Source organism: Zingiber officinale, chromosome 3B (genome assembly GCF_018446385.1).
Source record: "Zingiber officinale cultivar Zhangliang chromosome 3B, Zo_v1.1, whole genome shotgun sequence".
In the NCBI taxonomy this organism is placed as follows: domain Eukaryota; kingdom Viridiplantae; phylum Streptophyta; class Magnoliopsida; order Zingiberales; family Zingiberaceae; genus Zingiber; species Zingiber officinale.
Window position 1 is genome coordinate 9684332 of NC_055991.1, and position 22659 is coordinate 9706990.

General features: G+C 36.5%; 3 protein-coding genes across 4 annotated transcripts; 2 read left to right on the forward strand and 1 right to left on the reverse strand.

Moving 5' to 3' along the window:
• Positions 1 to 346: 346 nt before the first annotated feature.
• Positions 347 to 4148, reverse strand: LOC122055841 (tetratricopeptide repeat protein 4 homolog). 2 transcript variants are annotated; one of them, XM_042617485.1, is made up of 8 exons: positions 3913 to 4148; positions 2701 to 2913; positions 2179 to 2370; positions 1899 to 2099; positions 1720 to 1800; positions 1491 to 1629; positions 764 to 856; positions 347 to 566 (listed from the first exon to the last, which is right to left on the reverse strand). In XM_042617485.1, exons 1-8 carry the CDS (start codon positions 4015 to 4017, stop codon positions 496 to 498), a joined length of 1095 nt encoding a protein of 364 aa, XP_042473419.1. In that variant the 5' UTR covers positions 4018 to 4148; the 3' UTR covers positions 347 to 495. The 2 variants fall into 2 exon arrangements, with proteins under 2 accessions (XP_042473419.1, XP_042473420.1); XM_042617486.1 differs by having other exon boundaries at positions 2701 to 2920; positions 3913 to 4138.
• A 347-nt stretch (positions 4149 to 4495) lies between these two features.
• Positions 4496 to 8006, forward strand: LOC122055843 (F-box protein At5g06550-like). The gene is made up of 2 exons (XM_042617487.1): positions 4496 to 5843; positions 7619 to 8006. Exons 1-2 carry the CDS (start codon positions 4516 to 4518, stop codon positions 7860 to 7862), a joined length of 1572 nt encoding a protein of 523 aa, XP_042473421.1. The 5' UTR covers positions 4496 to 4515; the 3' UTR covers positions 7863 to 8006.
• Positions 8007 to 9046: 1040 nt separating this feature from the next.
• On the forward strand, positions 9047 to 15024 carry LOC122055844 (egalitarian protein homolog). The gene is made up of 10 exons (XM_042617488.1): positions 9047 to 9167; positions 10869 to 11038; positions 11404 to 11535; positions 11639 to 11689; positions 12068 to 12164; positions 12415 to 12461; positions 12788 to 13004; positions 14051 to 14180; positions 14284 to 14326; positions 14793 to 15024. Exons 1-10 carry the CDS (start codon positions 9119 to 9121, stop codon positions 14865 to 14867), a joined length of 1011 nt encoding a protein of 336 aa, XP_042473422.1. The 5' UTR covers positions 9047 to 9118; the 3' UTR covers positions 14868 to 15024.
• Positions 15025 to 22659: the final 7635 nt, after the last annotated feature.

Below are 22659 nucleotides of genomic sequence, written 5' to 3' on the forward strand. Positions count from 1 at the left end.
CTTTGGCAGGTGCTTCACCACCTGCATGGCATGCATGATGAACTCAAAGAACTGAAACAAGGTGGCTGCAGGGAGGAGGTGCTAAAATAATAAGAAGCTTAATTGATAAATAAGTGCAAGTTTAGGTTTGCTTAATAATGAGATTCCTGTGTGATTTCGCCTGTGCTCTGTATTATCTGCAATAGCATAAGAGATTAAATATCACCTTCAATTGTCTGATTGGCTAAGCCTTTATCTTTAGATCAAGAAATATATATTTGGTTAATTATATAGCATGTGGAAAGATGCTATGATCTGTTTGTACTCAGAAAATAAATTACTGGAAAAAATATATTAAAAAAACTCATTGATAAACAAGAAAACAATGCCATTGATCAATAATAACTTATGTTAAAGCTCGCAGGGAATACAAGATGTGTATTGTTTGGTACTGTTACAAGTGTAAAAAGTGCAACTACAGGAATAAAGAACTGAATTATATTCACTGCTGAGAATTCATGGAGGTGACCATTTTCCGGCTTTGAAGTCTTTATAAAAAGCAGATTTCTTCGAAACCACATAGAAAACTGCACGAGGTAAACACAATTCAAGGTTAAGCAAATCAATAACCTAAAAGGAAGCCCAATGAGTTAACGGTAAGGATAAGTTAGTTGAATTCTCGCTATATAAATAAACTAGACAACTTTTTACACTTCCTATCCAAGTAAAAACGGTGAATACAAAAATGAAAGGAAACTACCAACTGAAAGCACATGAAATATACCTGGGATAGCTGGAATGATGTAGTCAGGCTGCTGTAAGATGTCAAGGAGTGTTTTTTTCTGAGTCACCTTGATCCATTTACCATGATTGTTTCCTGGACATATACACATATCATAACTTGGGAAGAATCAGAAATAAGACATGATACATCATATTTTGTTGAAAAACTAGGGAAGAAGTTAATTTGTAAAATTCCTATTCATTATCAAAGATAAAACTAAAGCAATACAATCAGTTTCACTTTCATGATTGTTTGACACTTAGATTATAGACATTGTGGATTCATTACAAACCACTCAATCTTTAATTTCCAGGCATCACGAGTTCACAACCTTGTCGTTTTCCTCAAGGTTTAAAATGTGGTTCCTAGTAAAGCTATAGATAAATAAGATGTTTGTGAACAAGCTCAGTAATATAAAAATAGTACTAAATTCACATTGTTAATATTCATGGACCGAGATTGTAAACAATTTATATATAAATTTATTTATTAAGTTGTCTATTATAATAATATTTTATTAATTTTTCTTCAAATTCATAAACGGAACAATATTTTGCAAATTTTCATAATTTGAAAATTCCTGTAGTATATTAAAAATGAAGAAACAATATAAATTTCATTATTAGATCACTTTTTTTATGTAAATATGAGGACAATAATGTCTCTAGTTGAGATCAATAAGAAGCTCGAGCTTGATACGGGTTTCAGAGAACCAGGATAAGCATACCTGGAAAAGAGACTCTATTATCCAGCTCTTTCTCTAAATCCTTATCTTCATCAAATAGGCCATCAAGACCAGACTTAACTGTGCCATCTAACAGATACTTGAGAACTTCCTTCTTTGATAAAAGAGTCCCCATGCTAGCCTGATAAGTTAACCACATATTCAAAATCCCCCCAAAAAAACGAAAAAAAAACAGAATCACTCTTATAGATGTCTCCTAATACAAACAAACCTGATAGTACAATTCAACTGCATCTCTAGTATAAGCATGATTCTCATCCCATGGTAATGGCTGGGAACTTTCTGAAAACATGTTTTAAAAGTCAAGGATTTCATTTTTTTCCATTTTCAAGATCATCTCATCACAAAAAGTAATCAACTCTACTGTAAATTAACTCATCATAAGGATATCATGTCGAGATGGGATGAGAACACGTCAGTTTCACAGAAGTCCTCGATGAAGTCACTGGACATAACCTCTGCATAAAGAAGTATGACTGACCAATGAAGAATCCCACTTTTGTCTAATACAGGTTTTCTCACTCCAGTTAGTTCTTGATACTGGGCCTTCCCAAATTTTAGTCCTCTATTCTCCAAAGCAGATGAAAGCATCTAAACAGCATCAAAAGACAGGAAAGTAGTCAAATTGAATGTCCTGGAGATAAATCTTCATATTGCTAGCATGGCTTACCTTAGCTGCAGCAACGACTTCTAATATTTGAGTTTTTTTATTTTCTTCTTCTTGCCTCTGCAAATCAATTTGCACAAACAATTTCTTCATCTCTTCATTAGAGGGCATTTGTTCAAGTCCCCTTTGACAAAGTGAGGTGGCTTCAGAAAATAGGTTCAAGGAAAAGGCAGCCTTGGCAGCTCTATAGTATCCCTATCAACCATTTTAAATTTATGAATTCAAGTTGATCCATCTTGACACGGAAATAAACTCAAGCAATGACATGAATAATAAACTAAGAATGATATTAAACAGGAAAACAAAGGATGACTAATCCACAATAATAAATTTACAGTCTCAGACTAGACTGATGTATCTAGAAGAAGAAATAAACTCAAGCACTCATGATAAATAATTTTTTAATAACGAATTTAAGCATAAAAATTCAATTGCTAGTGCCTATCAATTACTAGTATATAGAGGTATCATTTACATGCAAGATAATAATCTCACAAAGAGAAGCTTCAATCAAGAAGAACCAACCTTGACATTCATTGGGCATAGCTTAATTGCTTCTTCAGCATCAGTTAAAGCACGTCTATGATTGCCCATGAGCAAATTCACTTGGGCACGATTAGCAAAGATGACTGACTGTTCTGAGTCATTGAGACTTTTCTGATCAATTGCCCTGGTGTAACAATCAATTGCCTCCTTGTAATGCTTTTTACCCATTTTCACAAACTGATTACCTTTTTCCTGAATGCTGTAATTTCATTAGCCGATAGCCATGATGTTGGATAAGGAATACAGCAACTTGATAAAGTATGTTTAACAAAAGCAGAATCATAGAACAATATAACTTGGTTAAATAAAGGAAATTTATTTATATTTTACTTATTTTTCCTACCTCTGGTTAAATGAGTGACAAATGGTTATGTTTATTCCTCAACAATGAATTTAACAAGAGTGTATCTTTAATCTGTCACAAGGAGAACACGCACTTATGAACCTCCAAGGAAAAACATTGCCTTTTATATGATCTTTTGTGTACCAGTTTACAAAACTACACTGAAAAATAGCAAGACAGAATTGCCCTTCACTTCTTTTTTTTCAATTAAGGACGATGATACATAAATCATTAAACATCATGAACGAATAATCACAAAAAAAGGTCATCAACTTGTTTGCAAAGTGTGTATGAGTCTTGGAAAATGTGATTACGTTCTGCCGTTACTTAATTCTTGAAAGTTCATTAGAAATATGATCTTTTCTTGCAAGAGTGAAGTTCCACACATTGTTTTCACCCAGAGATTACAAAGCAAAGACTTCGTCAACTAAGAGTCCAGGATATCAATTCCCACATTTTGGCTTTGTAAAGATACCACAGTTGCAGATTCCATGAACAACCAACCCCACAGTAAAGAATTGGAACTTCTTTTCCTCTTTCCTCTTGTCTTATATAATTTGGCATTTCAAATATCGTCAAATCGTGATTATGCCACAAGAGATTAACTAGTTCTAGTCACCTACTTCATACATGGTAGTATAAAAGACTCCTCTTTAGGTTATAATTCCTTAAACAACACTGTAAAAAAATAGCAATGCAGATTTAGGTAACGAAAAGATTAGAATTTTTCTCAATAATCACCAAAAAACCAATTTTTTATATCAACGAGTACCTATCAGGAATCAACTAAGAAAAATTAATTCATTTCGGGGGGTAAAAAAGACACGATCGAGAATCCACCAACTAACCTTGAGCTCGATGGCGGCGGATTCTTTGATGGCGGCGATGGCCTCCAAGTCCGCCTTCTCGCTCTCAGAGACAGGATACGCCCCCGCGTCCATCCATAGCGCCATCTCTCTCACTCTTCCCGGCGCCTCGACGATCTCTCGAGGAGCGGCGGCGGCGAATAAACCTCTTCAACAATCTGTGATGCGCCCAAAACTTGTGAGGTTCTGGGGCTCGGGTACCTGTAAACACACGGGGAACGAGCCCATTTAAATAGGGATAAAAAATGAGAAAATTTGTGAAATTGGAGAAGCCAAAATAAAATAAAATTAATGGAATGTATTATTTTAAAAAATAATTAGTAAAAAAATATAATTCTCGCATTTTTAAATAATATCAAAATGTAATTAACATTCTACATCACCCATTATTTACCTCCGAGCTATATACTTTTTTTTAATTTTAAAATTTCTCAAATTAATCAATTGTTCATATTCAAATTTATTCTATATAATAAAATATTATTAACATGCGGCCCAGCCCGAAACCCGCCCGTGGTTTTGTTGGCCCAACTTGTTTATTAACCCACACGCACCTCTCTTCGTCGTGAACCTCTTTGAGGCAAAATGCCGAGCACCTTCCACGGTCTCACCCGAAGGAAGCCACCGGCGGCCGTCAGGAAGAAGAAGAATAAGAAGCGGAAGAGATCAGTCATCGCCTTCCCCAAAATGGCACCTGAACTACGCCCTGAAGTTGAAGAGGTCGAGGATGAAGAGGACGAGGAGGACATGGAGGAGGGAGCGGAGGTGCTGGGGTTCAAGCTGAAACCCTCCGCTTCTTCACGTTTCCACGCGATCCAACCCTTAGGAAATTTACTTCTCCTTGGAGGTCCTTCCTCTTCCGCCAACGCCCGCGACGTTGGCCTCGGCGCCCTCCGCATCCTCCCCGACGACCTCCTCCTCGACGTTCTCACCTTCCTTCCCGCGCGAGACCTCGCCGTCCTCTCTTCCACCAGCCGCTCTCTGTACGTCTTTGGCACCCACGACCCTCTCTGGCGCACCCTCGTCCTCGAACGCTTTCACGGTGACTTCCTGTTTTGCGGCTCTTGGAGATCGACCTACCTCGCCTCTGCATCCAGAACCCTGCCACTGCCTCCCTCTGAGACTCTAGTAATCAGGAACTTCTACTCGGATTACCTCTTCCAGAGCTGGCTCTGCGCCAGCATCGAGATGAAGCCCGAGTGGCTCAAGATCGACAACATCGAGAGGCGCCGTGGCATCTCGGTCGAGGAATTCATTGACACCTTCGAGGATCCTAATAAGCCTGTTTTACTACAAGGATGTCTCGACACCTGGCCGGCTATGAAAAGGTGGAACCGAGAACGACTAATGCGAGTTTGTAGTGACGTTAAATTCGCAGTTGGTCCAGTGGAGATGACAATGGAAAGGTATTTCAAGTATTCTGATGCTGCAAAGGAGGAGCGGCCTCTTTACCTCTTCGATCCAAAGTTTGCAGACAAGGTGCTCGAGCTTGGTTCTGAGTATGATGTTCCAATATACTTCAGGGAAGATTTGTTTTCTATGCTTGGAAAGGAGCGGCCGGACTATCGGTGGATCATAATTGGACCTGCAGGTTCCGGGTCGTCATTCCATGTTGACCCAAACTCTACATCCGCTTGGAATGCAGTTATCAAGGGATCAAAGAAGTGGGTCATGTTCCCACCAGAGATCGTGCCACCAGGAGTGCATCCTAGTGCTGATGGAGCTGAGGTTGCTTGTCCAGTGTCCATTATGGAGTGGTTCATGAACTTCTATGCAGCATGTAGAACATGGAAGAAGAGGCCAGTGGAGTGTGTGTGCAGAGCAGGGGAGGTAGTATTCATACCCAACGGATGGTGGCATTTGGTGATCAATCTTGAGGATTCTATAGCCATTACACAGAATTATGTAAGCCGGTGAGTTTCTGTGTAACCTTTTAAGTGTTTTTGTTTCCATTCCAAGCTACTTTAGATTTTGAACTGATTCAAAATACTGAACTTTTTCTTAACACTTGCATCCTTTGAATGTGAGCTTGTCTAGTAAGTAAACTGTGCCATTTTAAAATCTACAATCACATACTTTTGGTCCATTAGCTTGTGAGGCTTCACCATTGACCCAAACTGTTTAACGTCTAGTTAATAGTAGTTTTTCAAGCCTACAAAACCCCTTGAATTGCCCACAACTCCCCATGTGAGACCTTACTAGATTGTTACATCTTGGACCTTGTTGAAACATCAAATTTAAGTAAGACATGACAGACCAATTTAGCCTATATTGGAGATTATGGGTTTATTGAAGAGTTTTAGGCCTACATGTGTTAGGTTTAGTTATTTTTTATCAAGTGGTTCAAGTTCAATCATGTAAGTGCATCCCTATTAAACAACATTCCCATATTGACAATATTAAAAATTCCTTTTCATTTCAACCTACCATAGCAATCCACATTTTCAGGTTGCATATGTTTTGGTGTTGTAAGAGCGTTGTTCAAACCATGTATAAGTCATAATGCAGATAATAATTTTCTAAATGGAGAACCTCGGAGGGAAGCATTACAAGTAACCTAAATTCATATCTAATTGTTCTGTAGAAATACTCCTTGTAAAAGTTACTTGGCATCACTTATGAAAATGAAGGCGGGCATAACCTATCCTTGTGTATCACTTTGATCTTGTTCGGTACATTGGTTCATGATACTTATAACCTGTAGTTTGATGGTTGAGTTATTGAGAATGGCAAGCATGTATGCTTGTTATTCATCTTCAGTTTAAAAAGTTGCCTCCATGTCTTTGTGGTGCTCTTGGTTAGGTACTCAGCGGGGTAATTGGTAAATGATAACCATACTGTTGTTGCTAGTTTGAATTTAGACCCACCTTCTCTTCTCAGAATATAGTGTGCATCCCAAAGATATGGTACATTTTTTCACCTGTAATTGTCAATTTGAATGTCTGCTCTTCTTGTTTTAGCCTTGTTTTCTTGTATAATTCATATCACATTGTAAAGTTGAAGCTGCACAACACATTCCAATACTGTGTTGGAAATACTGATAGACTACATTTGTCAGCTTAAGGATATAATCTCTTGCTATTAAGTGTAGTAAATATGCATGGGTGTATGTATTGAAGTAATTTTACAACATATTACACTTGGTCTATCAGCTGCCACAAGTCAGAAACTGCTCTGCCCTCAATAGGGAGTGGCCATAAGAGATCAAGTGGGATGAAATTTGGATGAGTTGAGGGTAAGTTAGAGTTCAACCAAATTGGAAGTGGTTCAGCCAAGGTGGATGTGTGTGAGAGAGGCGATTGTCAATTTATTTAACCTGCTTGGGAGTTTGATGGATCATTTAAGGATGGTGAAGGTTGGGACATAGTGAAAAGCTAAGATGGGCGGCGGGCTAAATTAGTGGGTTGGAGTGGAGTTAAGCAGGGATCGAGTTATGTGGCTCGAAATGCGGTTAGAGTGTTCGAACCAGAGAAAACTCTATTGCTTTGCATGTGTTCTCCGATCCCCCAATTGGTTGGGGTCATTAGCCTGAAAGTGATCATCTGTCCAATGTCTTCTGCTTAAGATCTTTGTTCACAGTATCTGTCCCTTAAAGTGTTGTATACATGCCCTCCATCAAATGGTCTTGATATTAAGATGAGATTGCCAATGTTTTCTCTGACTCAGAATTTTAATTCTTACTATGCAGGAGTAATTTACTGAATGTTCTGGATTTTCTTCAGAAGCCTAATGCCAGAGAGCTCGTCTCCGGAACCAAAGACAGGGTAAATCTGTTCGATAAGTTCAAAACTGCCATTGACACATCATATCCTGGAATGATCGATGAGGTCACAGCAAAAGTACAGGAGAAGATGGCCGAGAAGAAAAGGCCATCGTTCTGGGAATCTGTTACTGATGCCAAGGCAGGAGGATTCAAGTTCTCACTGATATAGCTCATGGCATGCCTAATTCATTTCTCTTTATGCTCATTTATTCCCGATTTCTTGTACCAGATGCAATATTTCAAACTTAAACATTTCTCTTATTTAGCTTACTTAACTTTTATAATACTCAAATCACTTGGCATATTTCCGAAATGCCCCTCCATTCTTTCACAAAATAATCATTGATTTCTTCATATTTTTCCTCTATTAAATATAAAAATTCATTATTCTCAATTTACATTATTGAATTTAGAATCGAGGACTTAACTATATTAAGAAAGTTTTTACGAGTATATTAATTTTAATTTAAAGAATTTAAAATTTTTTAGATTTACCAATTAATTTTGTCCATTTGGAGTTAAGTTAGCTTGGATCAAATTTTGAATCACTTTAAATTAAAATTAATCCACTCTTAATTTAAAAAATATTAAATTTTTGAATGATTAAGTTCCGTGCGAAATTGATTAACAGATTTAGAGAATTTTAAAACATTTCAAATTAAAATACTTTTATCAACCTTTTTAATGTATTAATATTCTTATATCTAAATTGATTGATGGACTTAAAATTTTTTAAAACATTTTAAATTAAAATTAATGTGTTTTATTAAACCTTTTTAATGTACCTATATCCTCGTATTTGACTTCGATAAGAAAGAAAGAGAAGTTAATCCTTAAATATACTTGCGCGGTCCAGTAAAATATGGTTCAAACTTTCTTATGTCGTCGTTTTGGGAATGTCGCAGATGCTAAGACCGGAGTATTCAAGTTCTCAATGATGTATCTTGTGGCTCGTCCAATTCAACTCTCTTTGTACTCGTCTATTCGCGATTGATCGCTCCAAATATTATTCCAAACTTTCTATTGTAGGAGTAACTTGGGATAAACATCCATAAGGATTTTCTTATGTTCCTTGCTCCATCGTCTTATCGCGGTCTCCATACAACAGGAAAATAAAAAATAAAATAAAATAAAAATAAAAAATACAGAGCCCTTCCCTTTTTGTAAATAAATTAATGACAAACCAAATTCCTAATGTTCTCAATTATTTCGTCAAAAAATTCCTGCTCTCCTTGGTTACATCCGACGGATAAGAATCTCGACCTCGCATTTCCAACTGCTTTGGATGCTCGCCACGTGTACCTGACTTCAGTCTTTCCGTTTCTTATTAGTAAGCAACGCTCCGCCTTTTCCATCTTCATCCTAGAAACCTCCGCTCTGCCTTTTTCCGTTCTTCCTCCTTGAAACCCTCCCGGTTTAATCGCGATGGCGACTTCCGATCTCCCCGATCTCTCTCATCTCTCGATCGATCCAGGTTCCAATAGATTCTGCTCGTTATGCTACTGTTTCCATGGTGTCTCTTCCTCGTATTCCTTCTCCCTTAATTATCTGCCCATGTGTGCTATTTAGATTTTATCGCTGCTTATTTTCTAGATTTCTATCTGTTTGGGTCTGGATTCTTGTTTTCCTATGTTTCTTTTATTCAGTTCCAAGTAATGCTGGCAATTTCCGCCTACTTGGTGGTCATTCCCTGGGTTATTAGATACTCGCTTAATTATCTGCCTTGTATGCTATTTAGATATTTATCGCTGCTTATTTTCTGGATTTCTATCTATTTGGGTCTGGATTCTTGTTCTCCTATGTTTCTTTTATTCAGTTCCAACTAATACTGGCAATTTCCGCCTACTCGGTGGTCATTCCCTGGATTATTAGATACTCCCTTAATTATCTGCCTTGTATGCTAATTAGATATTTATCGCTGCTTATTTTCTGGATTTATATCTGTTTGGGTCTGGATTCTTGTTCTCCTATGTTTCTTTTATTCAGTTCCAAGTAATACTGGCAATTTCCGCCTATTTGGTGGTCATTCCCTGGGTTATTAGATACTCCTTTAATTATCTGCCTTGTATGCTATTTAGATATTTATTGCTGCTTATTTTCTGGATTTCTATCTGTTTCGGTCTGGATTCTTTCTCCTATGTTTTTTTTATTCAGTTCCAGGTAATACTGGCAATTTCCGCCTACTTGGTGGTTGTTCCCTGGGTTATTAGATACTCCCTTAATTATCTGCCCTTGTATACTATTTAGATATTTATCGCTGCTTATTTTCTAGATTTCTATCTGTTTGGGTCCGGATTCTTATTATTTCTTTTATTCAGTTCCAAGTAACCGGCAATTTCCGTTACTTTGTGGTGGATGTTCACTGTGTTATTAGATATTCCCTTAATTATCTGCCGTTGTATCCTATTTAGATATCTATCGCTGCTTATTTTCTAGATTTCTATCTGTTTGGGTCTGGATTCTTTTTCTCCTATGTTTCATTTATTCAGTTTCAAGTCATACTGGCAATTTCCACCTACTTGGTGGTTCTTCCCTGGTTATTAGATAATAACTCTCAAGGAATAGGTACGTCAAATTTAATTGGGCTTGTTATCAAATGAAGGCAGCATGCTTCACTGTAGAAATTCAATTACAAGGAGTTCTTTCCTCTGAAAGTTATGAGTTTAGGTGTACTTTCAATGTTCTTCTACCGAATGTTCTGCTTTTGATACTGTTTGCAGTATTTCCTTCTTTTTCTAGAATGCTAAGTCTGTAAAACTTTGAAAGAAGTTAGAGACTTATTTTGGAGCATCTGTCTCAAGGGAAATTTCTGGCATCCAAAGTAGTGTATAGTCTGCTAGAAATATAATGAGTTGGAAGAAGTACGAAAGCTCAACAGATCTACAAAATTTGGAATTTCTTTTCAACAGTTTGTTTAATTTTGTAAATAACTAGTTGGTTTGGGTTTGGGGATGGAACAGACTATCCTTGCTACTTCTCCTAAAGTTTTCCTGTAGATTATAACTAATTTGTAGGGGGTGTCCAAAGACAGAGAAATGGATGGTGAATCTTGGTGCTTGTTGCTTATTACTATCATTTTCATGTTCATGTTCTATCTGTTTCAGTGTGCAATTTCACCAAATAACTCCAACAATCCAATAATTTATATAAAAAAATTGTATATTTGTTTTATTAGGTCCTCCTGAGAATACATCTGAATTTCCAACAGTTCCTATACATATTGTCACCAGTGCATCTCAGCTGCCACCTGAATTTCTTGATCCTCCAGCTGATAAGCAGATTGTTATTGGTCTTGATTGTGAGGGCATTGACCTATGTCGAGAAGGAGCCCTATGTGTAATGCAGGTTATTTAATTCTCCTTCGTCTTCTTGTTAAGATGAAGCTCTTCTTAATGAACTCTTTACTTCACATTTGCTGCAAATTTTAATCAAATGATTTTTTTTTTAATGGTTAGTTTATGAAATTTTGACTAGAGTCTGCCATCTACAACCACCTCAGTTTAAAAAACAAATATCTGAAGCATTAATATTTTATTCAGTAAACAATGTTTTAGAAAGGATGTATACATAATTGATGTACCATCACTTTATTTGACAATACTCAATAGATGTTAATAGTGGTTAGTCATCTTTAAATCTAATTACTACAGAGTGAACAAAAAGCATTGTTCTCTTACTGACTTGTCTTCTGTTATTTATACCTTTTCAAGCTTGCACTTGCCAATGCAATTTACCTTGTTGATGCAATCGACGGTCATGAGGCACTCATCCAGGCTTGTAAGCCTGCACTTGAGTCAACTAACATTCTGAAAGTCATTCATGACTGCAAACGGGATAGTGAGGTCTGTATTTAATTTAGAGTTTTACACATTATCAATTTGTTATTACTTCTCAGTTATTCACTCCCTATACAATTCATGTAATCTTCTGTGTTTACAATTACAGGCTCTATATTTTCAATATGGCATTAAACTAAACAGTGTTTTTGATACTCAGGTAAACATTATTATTGTGATTTTTTATGTGCTTTTCCTTTTCAAAGAAAGTGTTTGAACACCATCCCATCTTCTTAGAAGTATGCCAGTCTGCTTAGTTCATGGTTTTACACCTTTCATTAGTTAACAAGGATAATTACATAAATGTGTATATGAACTGCTAGATTTGATTCCATTTTCTTGTTAATTATTGCTCTACTTAACCGTCTTACACCAGTAGTTTAAATTGTCATCACAAAGAAAAATTTATTACTCAATTGCACAGAATATAAGCTGATTCACCAGTTGCTTTTAGAATCTGTGAAAGGAAAATATGAACATCTTACTAGAATGGAAGAGCTCTTGAGATGATGACATTCTCAGTGCTATTTCCATGTAGATTGCATATTCTTTGATAGAGGAGCATGAAGGAAGGAAGCAATCACCTAATGACTACATATCCTTTGTTGCGCTTCTTGCAGATCCTCGCTATTGTGGTACTTTTCCCCAACCATGATTTGTTTTGCCATTATAGATTCAATTTGCAATCTATTTTTGTAGTATCTTCATCAGCATATATGGCAAAGCTAAGATTCATATAGAAGATTTGATTTAGTTTGTTATTTACAATTTAGTTCATCTTCTATGGATTATATGGAAATAGTGTTTTCCAGATGGATAATTAAGTGATGTTGTTTGTATTTGTATCTTGTATTTTGTTTGATGATATTCAGATTTTTCATGCAGGAGTTTCCTATCTCGAAAAGGAAGAAGTGCGAGATCGATTGAGACAGGTTTGATTCTAATGTAACATGGTTCAAATGGGTAAATAAACATTTCAAAGAAAATATAATTGTACGTACTTCTCTATCATTTGGAGTTGGCCATGCGATTCACAACCCCGCAAACCCCCCCCCCCCCAAACAACTATTGAGCTCTATGTAGAATTTATGTATTTAGTATTTACCGAGATCACATGTTTCTCTTAATTAAAGTTCTCTTTTATTTTTATGCAGTAAGATTATCTTGCTCACTCCACATCTTCTGTTCTCACTTCACATCTTCCATAAAATTTCCTTTGAGAGGTCAAGCACTAAATTGGTGTCCACCTCCTTTTTAGGATCCTGAATTTTGGACATACCGACCAATGTCTGAAATAATGATTCGAGCAGCTGCTGATGATGTCCGTTTTCTCCTTCATATCTACCAAAAAATGATGTTGAAACTGAACAATAAATCCTTGTGGCACCTTGCACTTCGTGGCTCACTCTATTGCAGGTGTTTTTGCACCAATGATAATGAGTATGCAGATTGGCCATCTCTTCCTGTTCTTTCAGGTCTTCATTTTTACATTGAAAGTTAAACTTAATCTTAGTTATAAAATCAATTACAAGTAGCTATATGTAAGATGCTTTTGGCCATTTATCATATTTCTACAATTTAGAGAACTTTTTCTGGTTTAGTTTTCCTGATTTATCTTGTCTGATATTAGTTATGGGTTCACTTTGTAGCTAATCTGTGATATGGAAGTAACATTTGAATTAGAAGCTTATGTTGCCTTTCAAAGTATCTTTGTTGGCCTTGTTTTTTTGTACTTCAGCGTGGTTAACAGGCCATGCAACCTTCACAAGTATGCTGATGACAATGGGATGGGCATCTATGATCTGAAACAATAAATCAAATCAAATTTAAAAAATTCAGTTTATTAGTTTGGGTTTTTTATAAGTTAGATAAACTTATTGATTTTGGTCCAATTTTAGGTTGAACCTATACAAACCATTAAAACCAACTAAATAAAACCTATAACATTATAACACTCATTTTTCTTGTGTGAGTGTATACATAGATAGCCATAGTATTGCTTTATTGTATTCCTTATTCAATATAACCCTTAAACTATAGTGATTTTTATTGTTTTTTAAACAAAAAACTTGGTTAGAAAGTAGCTTTTTTGGTCTTGACCACAAGATGCATTCCTTGTTTGAGGCAGGCGGCAAGGTTAAAGTCCTAATAGTCATTATACGGATTTGAACTCGGAACTTTGCCAGAAACTCTTGAGTCTATCTCGCTTACCACTAGACTAACCAATTGTTGGTTTCACCCAAATCAAAATCAATTTGTTCACTTTGGTGTGGTTTCAAACCACAATGGTTTGGATTGGGTTTTGGTTTTATTTTTTATTTTTGAAAACCAACATATTTTGGTTTGGTTTCTACTTTTTAGCAAGCTGACAAATCAAACCATGCACACCCTTTGATGACTGATTAAACAGTAGATCTGTGAAGAAGCAATGAAAATTTCTTAATATCCCAGATACATAGATTTATTTTTGGGCAAACAAGAACATTAACATGGCAGTTGTTTTCTGTGTTATGTTATTTAGAGGACCTAATTGCTGAAGGTTATTCTCCTGAACAAGAAATATTATCGATCTTAAATGTTCCTCCTGGGAAGATGGGGCGAGTGATTGGTAAAAGGGGAGCTTCTATCCAGTCTGTGAAAGAATGTTGCGGGTATGTTTTTTCTGTCTCTATCTTGAACTAAATATTCATTTCAACCAGATACCTTTGAATAGAAATAACTATAATGAGTTTTTGTTTCTCCTTTCTCTTCCAGTGCGGAGATCATTATTGGTGGTGCAAAGGGCCCCCCTGACAAGGTAAAAATGCTTCTACTTCTCACTTTTATATGATTTTTGTGAACGCAGCAGAGTGATGATGTAAAAGCTGCTGTCATGAAACAGTTTAACAATTCATATAAAATCTAGTAGGCCCACTCTGTACAAAATATTGTTCCACAGTTTGCATCCTAAAACATTGACTTTAGCAAGGTTTAAAGTATCCCTCATTTGCCAAAATTTTAATCTTCATGGAATGGTGTAGTTGGTATTATGTCATAGTAACAATATTCAGCATGCTTTTGCGCATTCAGAAGCATATCTAGTAATAAACGATTGTATGTTTGATGCAATATTACTACATACATTTTCTTTTCCATTCTTGAAATGAACTGCACCAGTAACAAAGTGATTGTAATTCCATGCAATATTACTACATACGTTTTCGTTTCCTTGTAATTGGATGAAATATTACTAGGCCTCAGCCTGATGTCGATAATGGTTGTAGGTGTTCATCATTGGGCCTGTGAAGCAGGTCCGGAAAGCTGAAGCACTGCTTCGAGGACAAATGCTCGATTTTTAAGCAACCTCCTGCTTTGGTAACTTCTACCGCTGTGTGGATCCTAAATAGTTTTTTTTGAAAAAAAAAAATAACGTTGTATGGTATCGTTGATCTGTTGTCAAGCAGTAATTTTGGCTAACAACTAAAGTTCATGCAAGTTGTGTTTTCGTTTACTTCAGAATGGTTGGGTTGCATGTTTGGATGATTTGACATATGTTTTTTGCTCGACTTTCCGTCTCCAATCGAAAGAAAGTGCACTAATAAAAATTAAAGTCGATATTTTGTGAGACAAGAACTATGCGATTTTCAGATACGTATGTTTTGGAATATTTTGCCCCCTTGAGGATTTTTTCAACCTTTCATAACAATACAACATTTTATTTATTTGTTTTATATATTTATTTGTTTGTGCAATTGATTTCTATCTAAGAATTTGTGTCCTAGTTGCAAAATCAATTATCACCGATTCACTCAAATTCTATCATTCTTGGGAAATATAAACTAGGCTTCAAAAATTGGTTGATCATTGTTCTAAAGAATCTTTTTTTTTTGAGTGCGCTGTAAAGCAGAATATTAAAGGATCAAAATTTGAATTTTAATAGGGAAAATCTTTTTAGAATATTTTGATTATTAAACCAATAAATAAAAACAATACCTCTTGCTCCAGTTAACAAGAGTAAGAGTCCTTCTAATGGTAATAATTGGACCCCAAATGTAATGGCCCAGTAGTATATGAAATCAATTTTGACGATACTTGTGGATTCTGCCCACAACATATTGTTTCATCCTGCCGTAAAAGCCCTTGGATAATGGTACAGTAGTTAGGTCATTTAAGTTGTTAATCATATATATTCAAGGGCAATGCATTATATGGATTTTTCTTTGGTCGGATGATAATAAGTTTGGTACAAGTGTCATCGTGTATAATCTATTACAATCACATAAATTATAAGGAATAAAATATAATTTAATATTATTTGGTTCGATTTAGATAATGTAATAAAAATTTATTTGTTGGAAGATTTTAATGTATAATCTAATTTAATATTTTACTATATTATCTTTTATTATAAAACTAAATATTAATATTTTTTAAAATATAAATTTATTTTTTAAATAAAATATCAAAGATAGTTGCCCCCAACTAAATGCATCTAAGAATGTTGACTATTTAGATAAGTATTTATAAATATTTTTTGATTTATTCTAGTAGTTAGTGAGAAATTTGTATAGGATTGGATTGGTTATTTTTAAGATTAATATGTTGGAAGAGTTAGATATCAAGATTAAAAAAATTAAATTTTAAATATAGACGATAATCAAGTATAGTTGTCTTAGTAGCAATGGCATTTTTAGTGTGTTTTCTAACATCGACTAGGCATAAATGACATTTTTAGTGTGTTTTCTAATATCAAGTAGGTATCACCCCACACATACTGAATCTGTATTACGGTAAAAATTAAAAGAGCCTTTTTAATATTAAAATTATCAAAAGAACATCTTATATTCAAAAGAGTAATATATTTTTATATCGAAAATATTATAATAGTCACGGAATAAATATTATAACGGATTTAAAATAAATTATTTTTTATTTCAATTTAATTAAAAATATATATATAGAATATTTATATATTAAAAATATTTATCGACTTAATCAGTATTATTTAAATTTTATTAATATCATTTTGAAAAAATTAAAATCATTATAAAATTATTATAGTAGTCACTATGGGTCTATTATGATAGTTGATGTCTGGTCTTACTTTCTGACATATTAGTCTCCTTTTTAGAGCTCTCCCAACTCAGAGTACTCAGCATTCATCTAGCAACATCCCATTCAGACTCAGGAAAGTCATCACTTCTGAGTACTCACCTTCATCCTACAATATCTCACTCAAACTCAAGCCACTTATTAAGCACTCGGCTTCACTCCTGAGCCCGCCGGTGTCTACTCCCGAGTACTCGACTTTCATCCTACGACATCCCATTGGGACTCAAGTCACTTCCTGAGCACTTAGTGTCACTCCCAAACCCATCGATCTACGCTCCCGAGCACTCAGTCTTCGTCTAACAACGTCTCATTCAAATTCAAGAAGTCCAATTGGCTATCGACAGCAACCGACTACTCAGTCTCAACTTTTGACAATTTGCGCACACCTAGCTAACGATCTGGCAGCCTTTGACAACTCGGGCAAAAGGTGATATCTGGCCAAAGTATGATAATTGCAGAGATATGATCAAACGGTTGTCGCCTCCAATGCTCTAAACCCCTCTCAGGTAGATAGCTGGTAGGAACTTGTCATCCTACATGGAGATTTCGCTCGACTATGTCAGTATATGACCGAACAATTATTGTCTTCAATGCTCTATCTATCTCCAGGCCGTCTCAATCATTCTTGAAGTCAATTTTTTTTGTAAGGCCTTACTATTTGCTTAAAAAAATAAATATTAAAAATATTATTAGAGACATAAATTTATTATTAAAATTAAAAAAGACAATTTCATACCTAGCAAAAGATTATTTTCAAATGGTATCTTCCCAAACCTCACTTCTAATAAAATTTTAAAAATAAAAATTTATGATAAATTTTCAAGCATAATTTATTCAAATATATAAATATTTTTAATTAAATAAATAAAGTTAAATTTTCCATTAAAATATTAAAAATGCTAACTAATTTGACAACGGATAATAAATTATTGTAATACTATTAATATGCATTTTAATTGCTATTTTTTTTAAAAAAAAATATCGATCAATTTTAACTTCGATGAAGGGAAAGTTTTGATATAATGATAAAATTATTATTGCATGACCAAAAGATAATAAAATAGAATAGTAAATATAGTCACCGCATATAATAGACTTTTCCTCAAGATTTCATATATGTGAGAGCTTCATACAAAATTATTTAGTTGATAAACATTGATGATGAATTATTAAAAAAGAGTATGCATAATAACTTTAAAGGAGCAAGGGTACAAGACAATGAAAGAACAAAATAAAAAAGAAATATATAAAATTTAGAGATAAATAATAGTATAATATTAAATATATTTTGATTTTCTAAAGTATTTTTAAAAAATATCAATTAAGTAATACATATTTTAAATTTATTAACCAAACTTAATTTTAATGAGTAAATTAATTTTTTATCAATAAAAAATTAAAAATTACAAGTCAAATTTTAATAAAAATAAATTATCAACCAAATCTAACTTTAATTATAAAATAGTAACCCTCCCCGATGTCAAAGGTCACTACACTGGGACAAATACTCTCGTGATTTATATCCTTCCATAGAGTGTTGGTCGCCCTGTAGAGGTCGCTAAAGTGATGATTTTACCTTTTACTCAAACAATAAAAAAATTAAAATTATCAATCAAATCTAATCTATCTAATCTTGACGAGTAAACAGAATCTAAGTTAGTAAAAATTAAAATTATCATAGAAAATAAATCTATACTAAAACTTATTTTTCAAGATATATATATATATATATAACGGCCTTGCTATCTCTCAGGCAGACAATTGGTAGGAATGTGACATCCTATATGGAGATTCCACCCGACCATGATAGTATATGGTTCAATGATTGCCATCTTCGGTGCCCCTAAGTGTCTCTCATGCGAATGACTAGTAGAAATGTGACATCCTACGTGGAGATTCCATCCGACCAAGCGCGCGCGCGCACATACACACACACATATATATAGGGCCCTACGTATATACCTTAATAGTCTATGTCTTGAGCCGGCCTTGCTATCTCTCAGGCGGACAATTGGTAGGAATGTGATATCCTATATGGAGATTCCTCCCGACCATGTTAATATATGATTCAATGATTGAAGATGCCCTAACTGTCTCTCAGGCGGACAACTAGTAGAACTGTAACATCCTAAGTGGAGATTCCACCCTACCATGTAAACATATATAGTTCAATGGTTGTCGCCTCTGATGCCCTAACCACCTCTCAAGGATCATGTGGACAACTAATGGGCATAAGGGCATCTCATGTGGAGATTCTTCCTATCAACTATATAAGAATCGATAAAGGGAAGTGAAAATCTAATGATTTTCTTATCGCACACGTAGACAAGTCTTCTCTACCAACAATTCTTCTCTCTCTTAAGTATTTCTTTTTCTCTTGTGTTTCCATGAGCTTCATCTTTTCAGCTCAGCGTTGACTTGACCATCAAAGAGGCTACATCGTTAACGTCAGCCTCCACTAGTGTACTTTGACTTGTGTTCTGGATGTATTTGGAGGCCCCACAGGTATTAGGGAGAGTGAGGGAAGTACATGTTGGTCATTTGGGCGATGCATTTTCCTTTAGGGTTGAACAACGCTAGAGAAGGGAGGGGGTTTTCTTCCCGCCACCGCCTCTCATATGCGCCTCCTCCCCTCACACTGGTAGCCTCGTCGCCTCCGGCCACCATCATTGCCACCGCCGTTGTCGCCTCCGACCGTCTCCACCTTTTAACCCTCGCTATAGGTTAGGTTGCGACCACGCATGTCGCCCCCGCTCACACACACTGGCGTCATGAGGTTGGGCTCACGACGCCTCTCCATCCGACGCCACCTTACCCCACAGGCCACTCCTCGTTTTGCCTCTCCAGGCCGATGCCACCCTCATTGGCTCGTAGCACTCGTCATCACCTCCCCTCACAAGAGTAGCAGCCTGCATTGCCACCTCGGCCAGACGTCGCCTCCGTTTCTCTAACTGGCACTCCCACTGTAGTACCAAGGGCGCTGCCTCACCCTCTGGGGTTGCTACCCTTGCCCCACAGCCAACTGATGTCGTCCTCACACAATAGCTAGTCGCTGCCTCAACTGTCGTATGTTTCCAGTGTCTATCTGACCTTCGGGCTACCATTGTCGTGCACCCCGCGCGATGCTCTACACTTTCAGCCTTCACACCATTATTGTGTTCCGACATGTGTGTCGTGTTCCGACCTTCACACCACTGTTATATTCTAGACTATGAACTATGGTTGTGTCCCAGCCTATGTGTCATGTTTCTGGCCTTTGCATCACTATTGTATTCCGACATGCATGTTCCTACCTTTGTGTCGCTGTCGTGTTCTGGCCTGTATGCCACTGTTGTGTTCCGACCTTTGTGTCGATATCGTGTTTCAACCTACGTGTTGTTATTTTCGGCCTTCGCGTCGCTGTCATGTTTCAGTCTACTGTAGGACCGTTAGATTCGATAGAGGGGGGGGTGAATATCTATTCGAAAACTTAGAGTATAAACGCAGCGGAAAAGTAAAATAGACACAAATGTTTTTTACTTCGTTCGGAGCCTGTGACGACTCCTACTCGAAAGCCCGTGGTCCTTGACCACTTTCGTTGGGCAATCACTAACAAATCGAAATATGATTACAGAATGAATACAGGAAATGCTAGTGAAAATAAAGCAATACCGACAAGGAAATTAAATAAAAACCGAAGGAGCACTTTGTCGGGGCATTGTTGGCGTCGCACTGAACGTCGAGCAGCAAGACCAGCAGTAGAAGAGTTCTCAGATTTATTGATTCTGAAGCTCCTGCCTGGGGCTTCTTTTATATGCTGTTCCGGGCGCCTGGAATGCGACGTAGCTGCACAAACCGTGATGCTCCACGTGGCGACGACTCGGCTGGATATAATTTGCCTTCCGGGCACCCGGATCCCTTCCGGGCGCCCGGACCTCCGGGCGCCCGGATCCCTTCTGAGCGCCCGGACCTCCGGGCGCTCGGACCTCCGGGCGCCCGGACCACCTTGTTCCAGAAAACTCCTTTTTCCTGCAAAACAAAGTTAGTCCGAGGCAATATATATCCTGCAACACAGATTGTTAGCACATTTTATCATAGTAAGAATTAGCACAAATAGTATGACTTAGATTCCGTCTTTCCGAGACCGGAATCTAGTCTCGATCTCGACTTAGACATCCGAAATGGATCTAAGCCGGATCGACGCCTAATGTTCCCTTCCCGGGAGCGCGTCCTCGCAGTCACTCACCTCCAGTGACTTACCTCACTTACCTGCCAGACGTCCGGTCAGCCCGTCGACCCGTCTGGACTTCTCGCCAAGCGTCCGGTCAGCCCGTCGACCCGCTTGGACTTCTCGCCAGCTATCCGGTTAGCCCGTCGACCTAGCTGGACTTCGTGCCAGACATCCGGTCAGCCCGTCGACCTGTCTGGACTTCTCCTGCACACTTGATCAAAGTGTCAGACAACAACAAAATTAACTTAACCTATTTGTCATTCATCAAAACCTGGGTTAGACCGTTAGTGCTACCCGCACCAACAATCTCCCCCTTTTTGATGGAATGACAACTTGGTTAAGTTAGTGAAAGAACGCAAAAACCAGGTACATTGGTTTTAAAGTTAGTTTCAGTGTTTTCAATTTGGTTTATCTAACTTAACCACCTAACCCTCCCCCTTTGACATTCATCAAAAAACAAGGGTAAACAATCATAGTGTAGAGTTACTGTAAAAAAGAATAATCACAGCTAATCTTGAAAAAAAACTGAGTTTGGTTTAAGAAAACAAAATCCAAGGAAAAATCAAGTTGACTAGGGGGAGACAAGTTGAATTTTGAAAAGTATAAATTTAAAGTTTTAACTTTTCAAGCGTGAAAAAATTTTTAAATTAGGTTTTTCAACTTTTCAAAAAGGTAAATTTTCTTTTCAGGTTTGAGTAACATTTACTTTCAAAAGGTAAATTTTTAACTTCAATCTTTCAAAACAAAGCAAAAGTTAAACGAGTAAGATTAAATTTGCCAAAATAATTTTTAAGGCTAATTTGATAAAGGCTAAATTTGGAAATAGTCAACTTTTTAAATCAGGTTTGAAAATTAGGTGGGATTAAACTTTCACGTTTTTCAAATACTTAGTTAAATTTAACTTTTTTTTTATAAATTAATGTTCAAACATAAGTTAGTTTTTAAAAAGCATTTGTCAAATACATTAAATTTTGATTAATTTCTCCCCCTGAACTTGACACTTAAAATTAAACAGCTGTCTAACCAATTAGGTACTAACTAACTATCAGAAGATAGTAGCTTTCACTTGGTTAGTCAGATTAAGTTGATTATAAGCAATCAGTGTTTGACTTGACTGATGAACTTAATCTGATTAATGTCTGAGTTGTATTTAACATCCAGACTTATGTTGATGCACTGAAATAAGCATCTTAAGTCCAGACAGTTGGCCTATGCATCTCACCCCTTTCTATGTTTGTCAAACACAAGCAAGGTAAACCTAAGGTGTTGGTGAGATGCTCAAAAACTAGTCCTATGGGTACATGCTTTCTAGTGATTCAAAACTAGTCTAAGGCCAAAACTGTTTTTGAAAATCTAAAAATGGAAAGTTTTGAAAACAAACAAGTTTAACTTATAATTTGATAAAACCATTTTTGAAAGTATTATATTTTTTTAAAAAAAAAAATCCTAGTCTATCAAGATAGAACATAATCGATGTAAGTCTGAAATATCACTAGATAGATCCAAAATATTTTACAGGTAGTGTAGCTACAGAAGTGAGTCATAACTAGATCTACTGAGATAATGAAGGGGGTGGGTCAGATCCCAAGGATCGGAGAAGCGCCATCAGCTCAGTGTGTCGGGTATCCCCGGTAGCTCGTAACTCGGCTATCTCTCGCCGAATGTCCCGATGAAAATCAGAGTTCTCCTGCTGGAGACTCGCCATAGCTCTCTCTAGTCCGGTCATACGGTCGGATAGAGTGCGGGGAGCGTGACGTGGTGCTCGAGCTCGGGGCGGTGGTGGAGCCGGTGCGGCTTCCTCTGGAAATAGTGCGAGCATGAACTCGTCC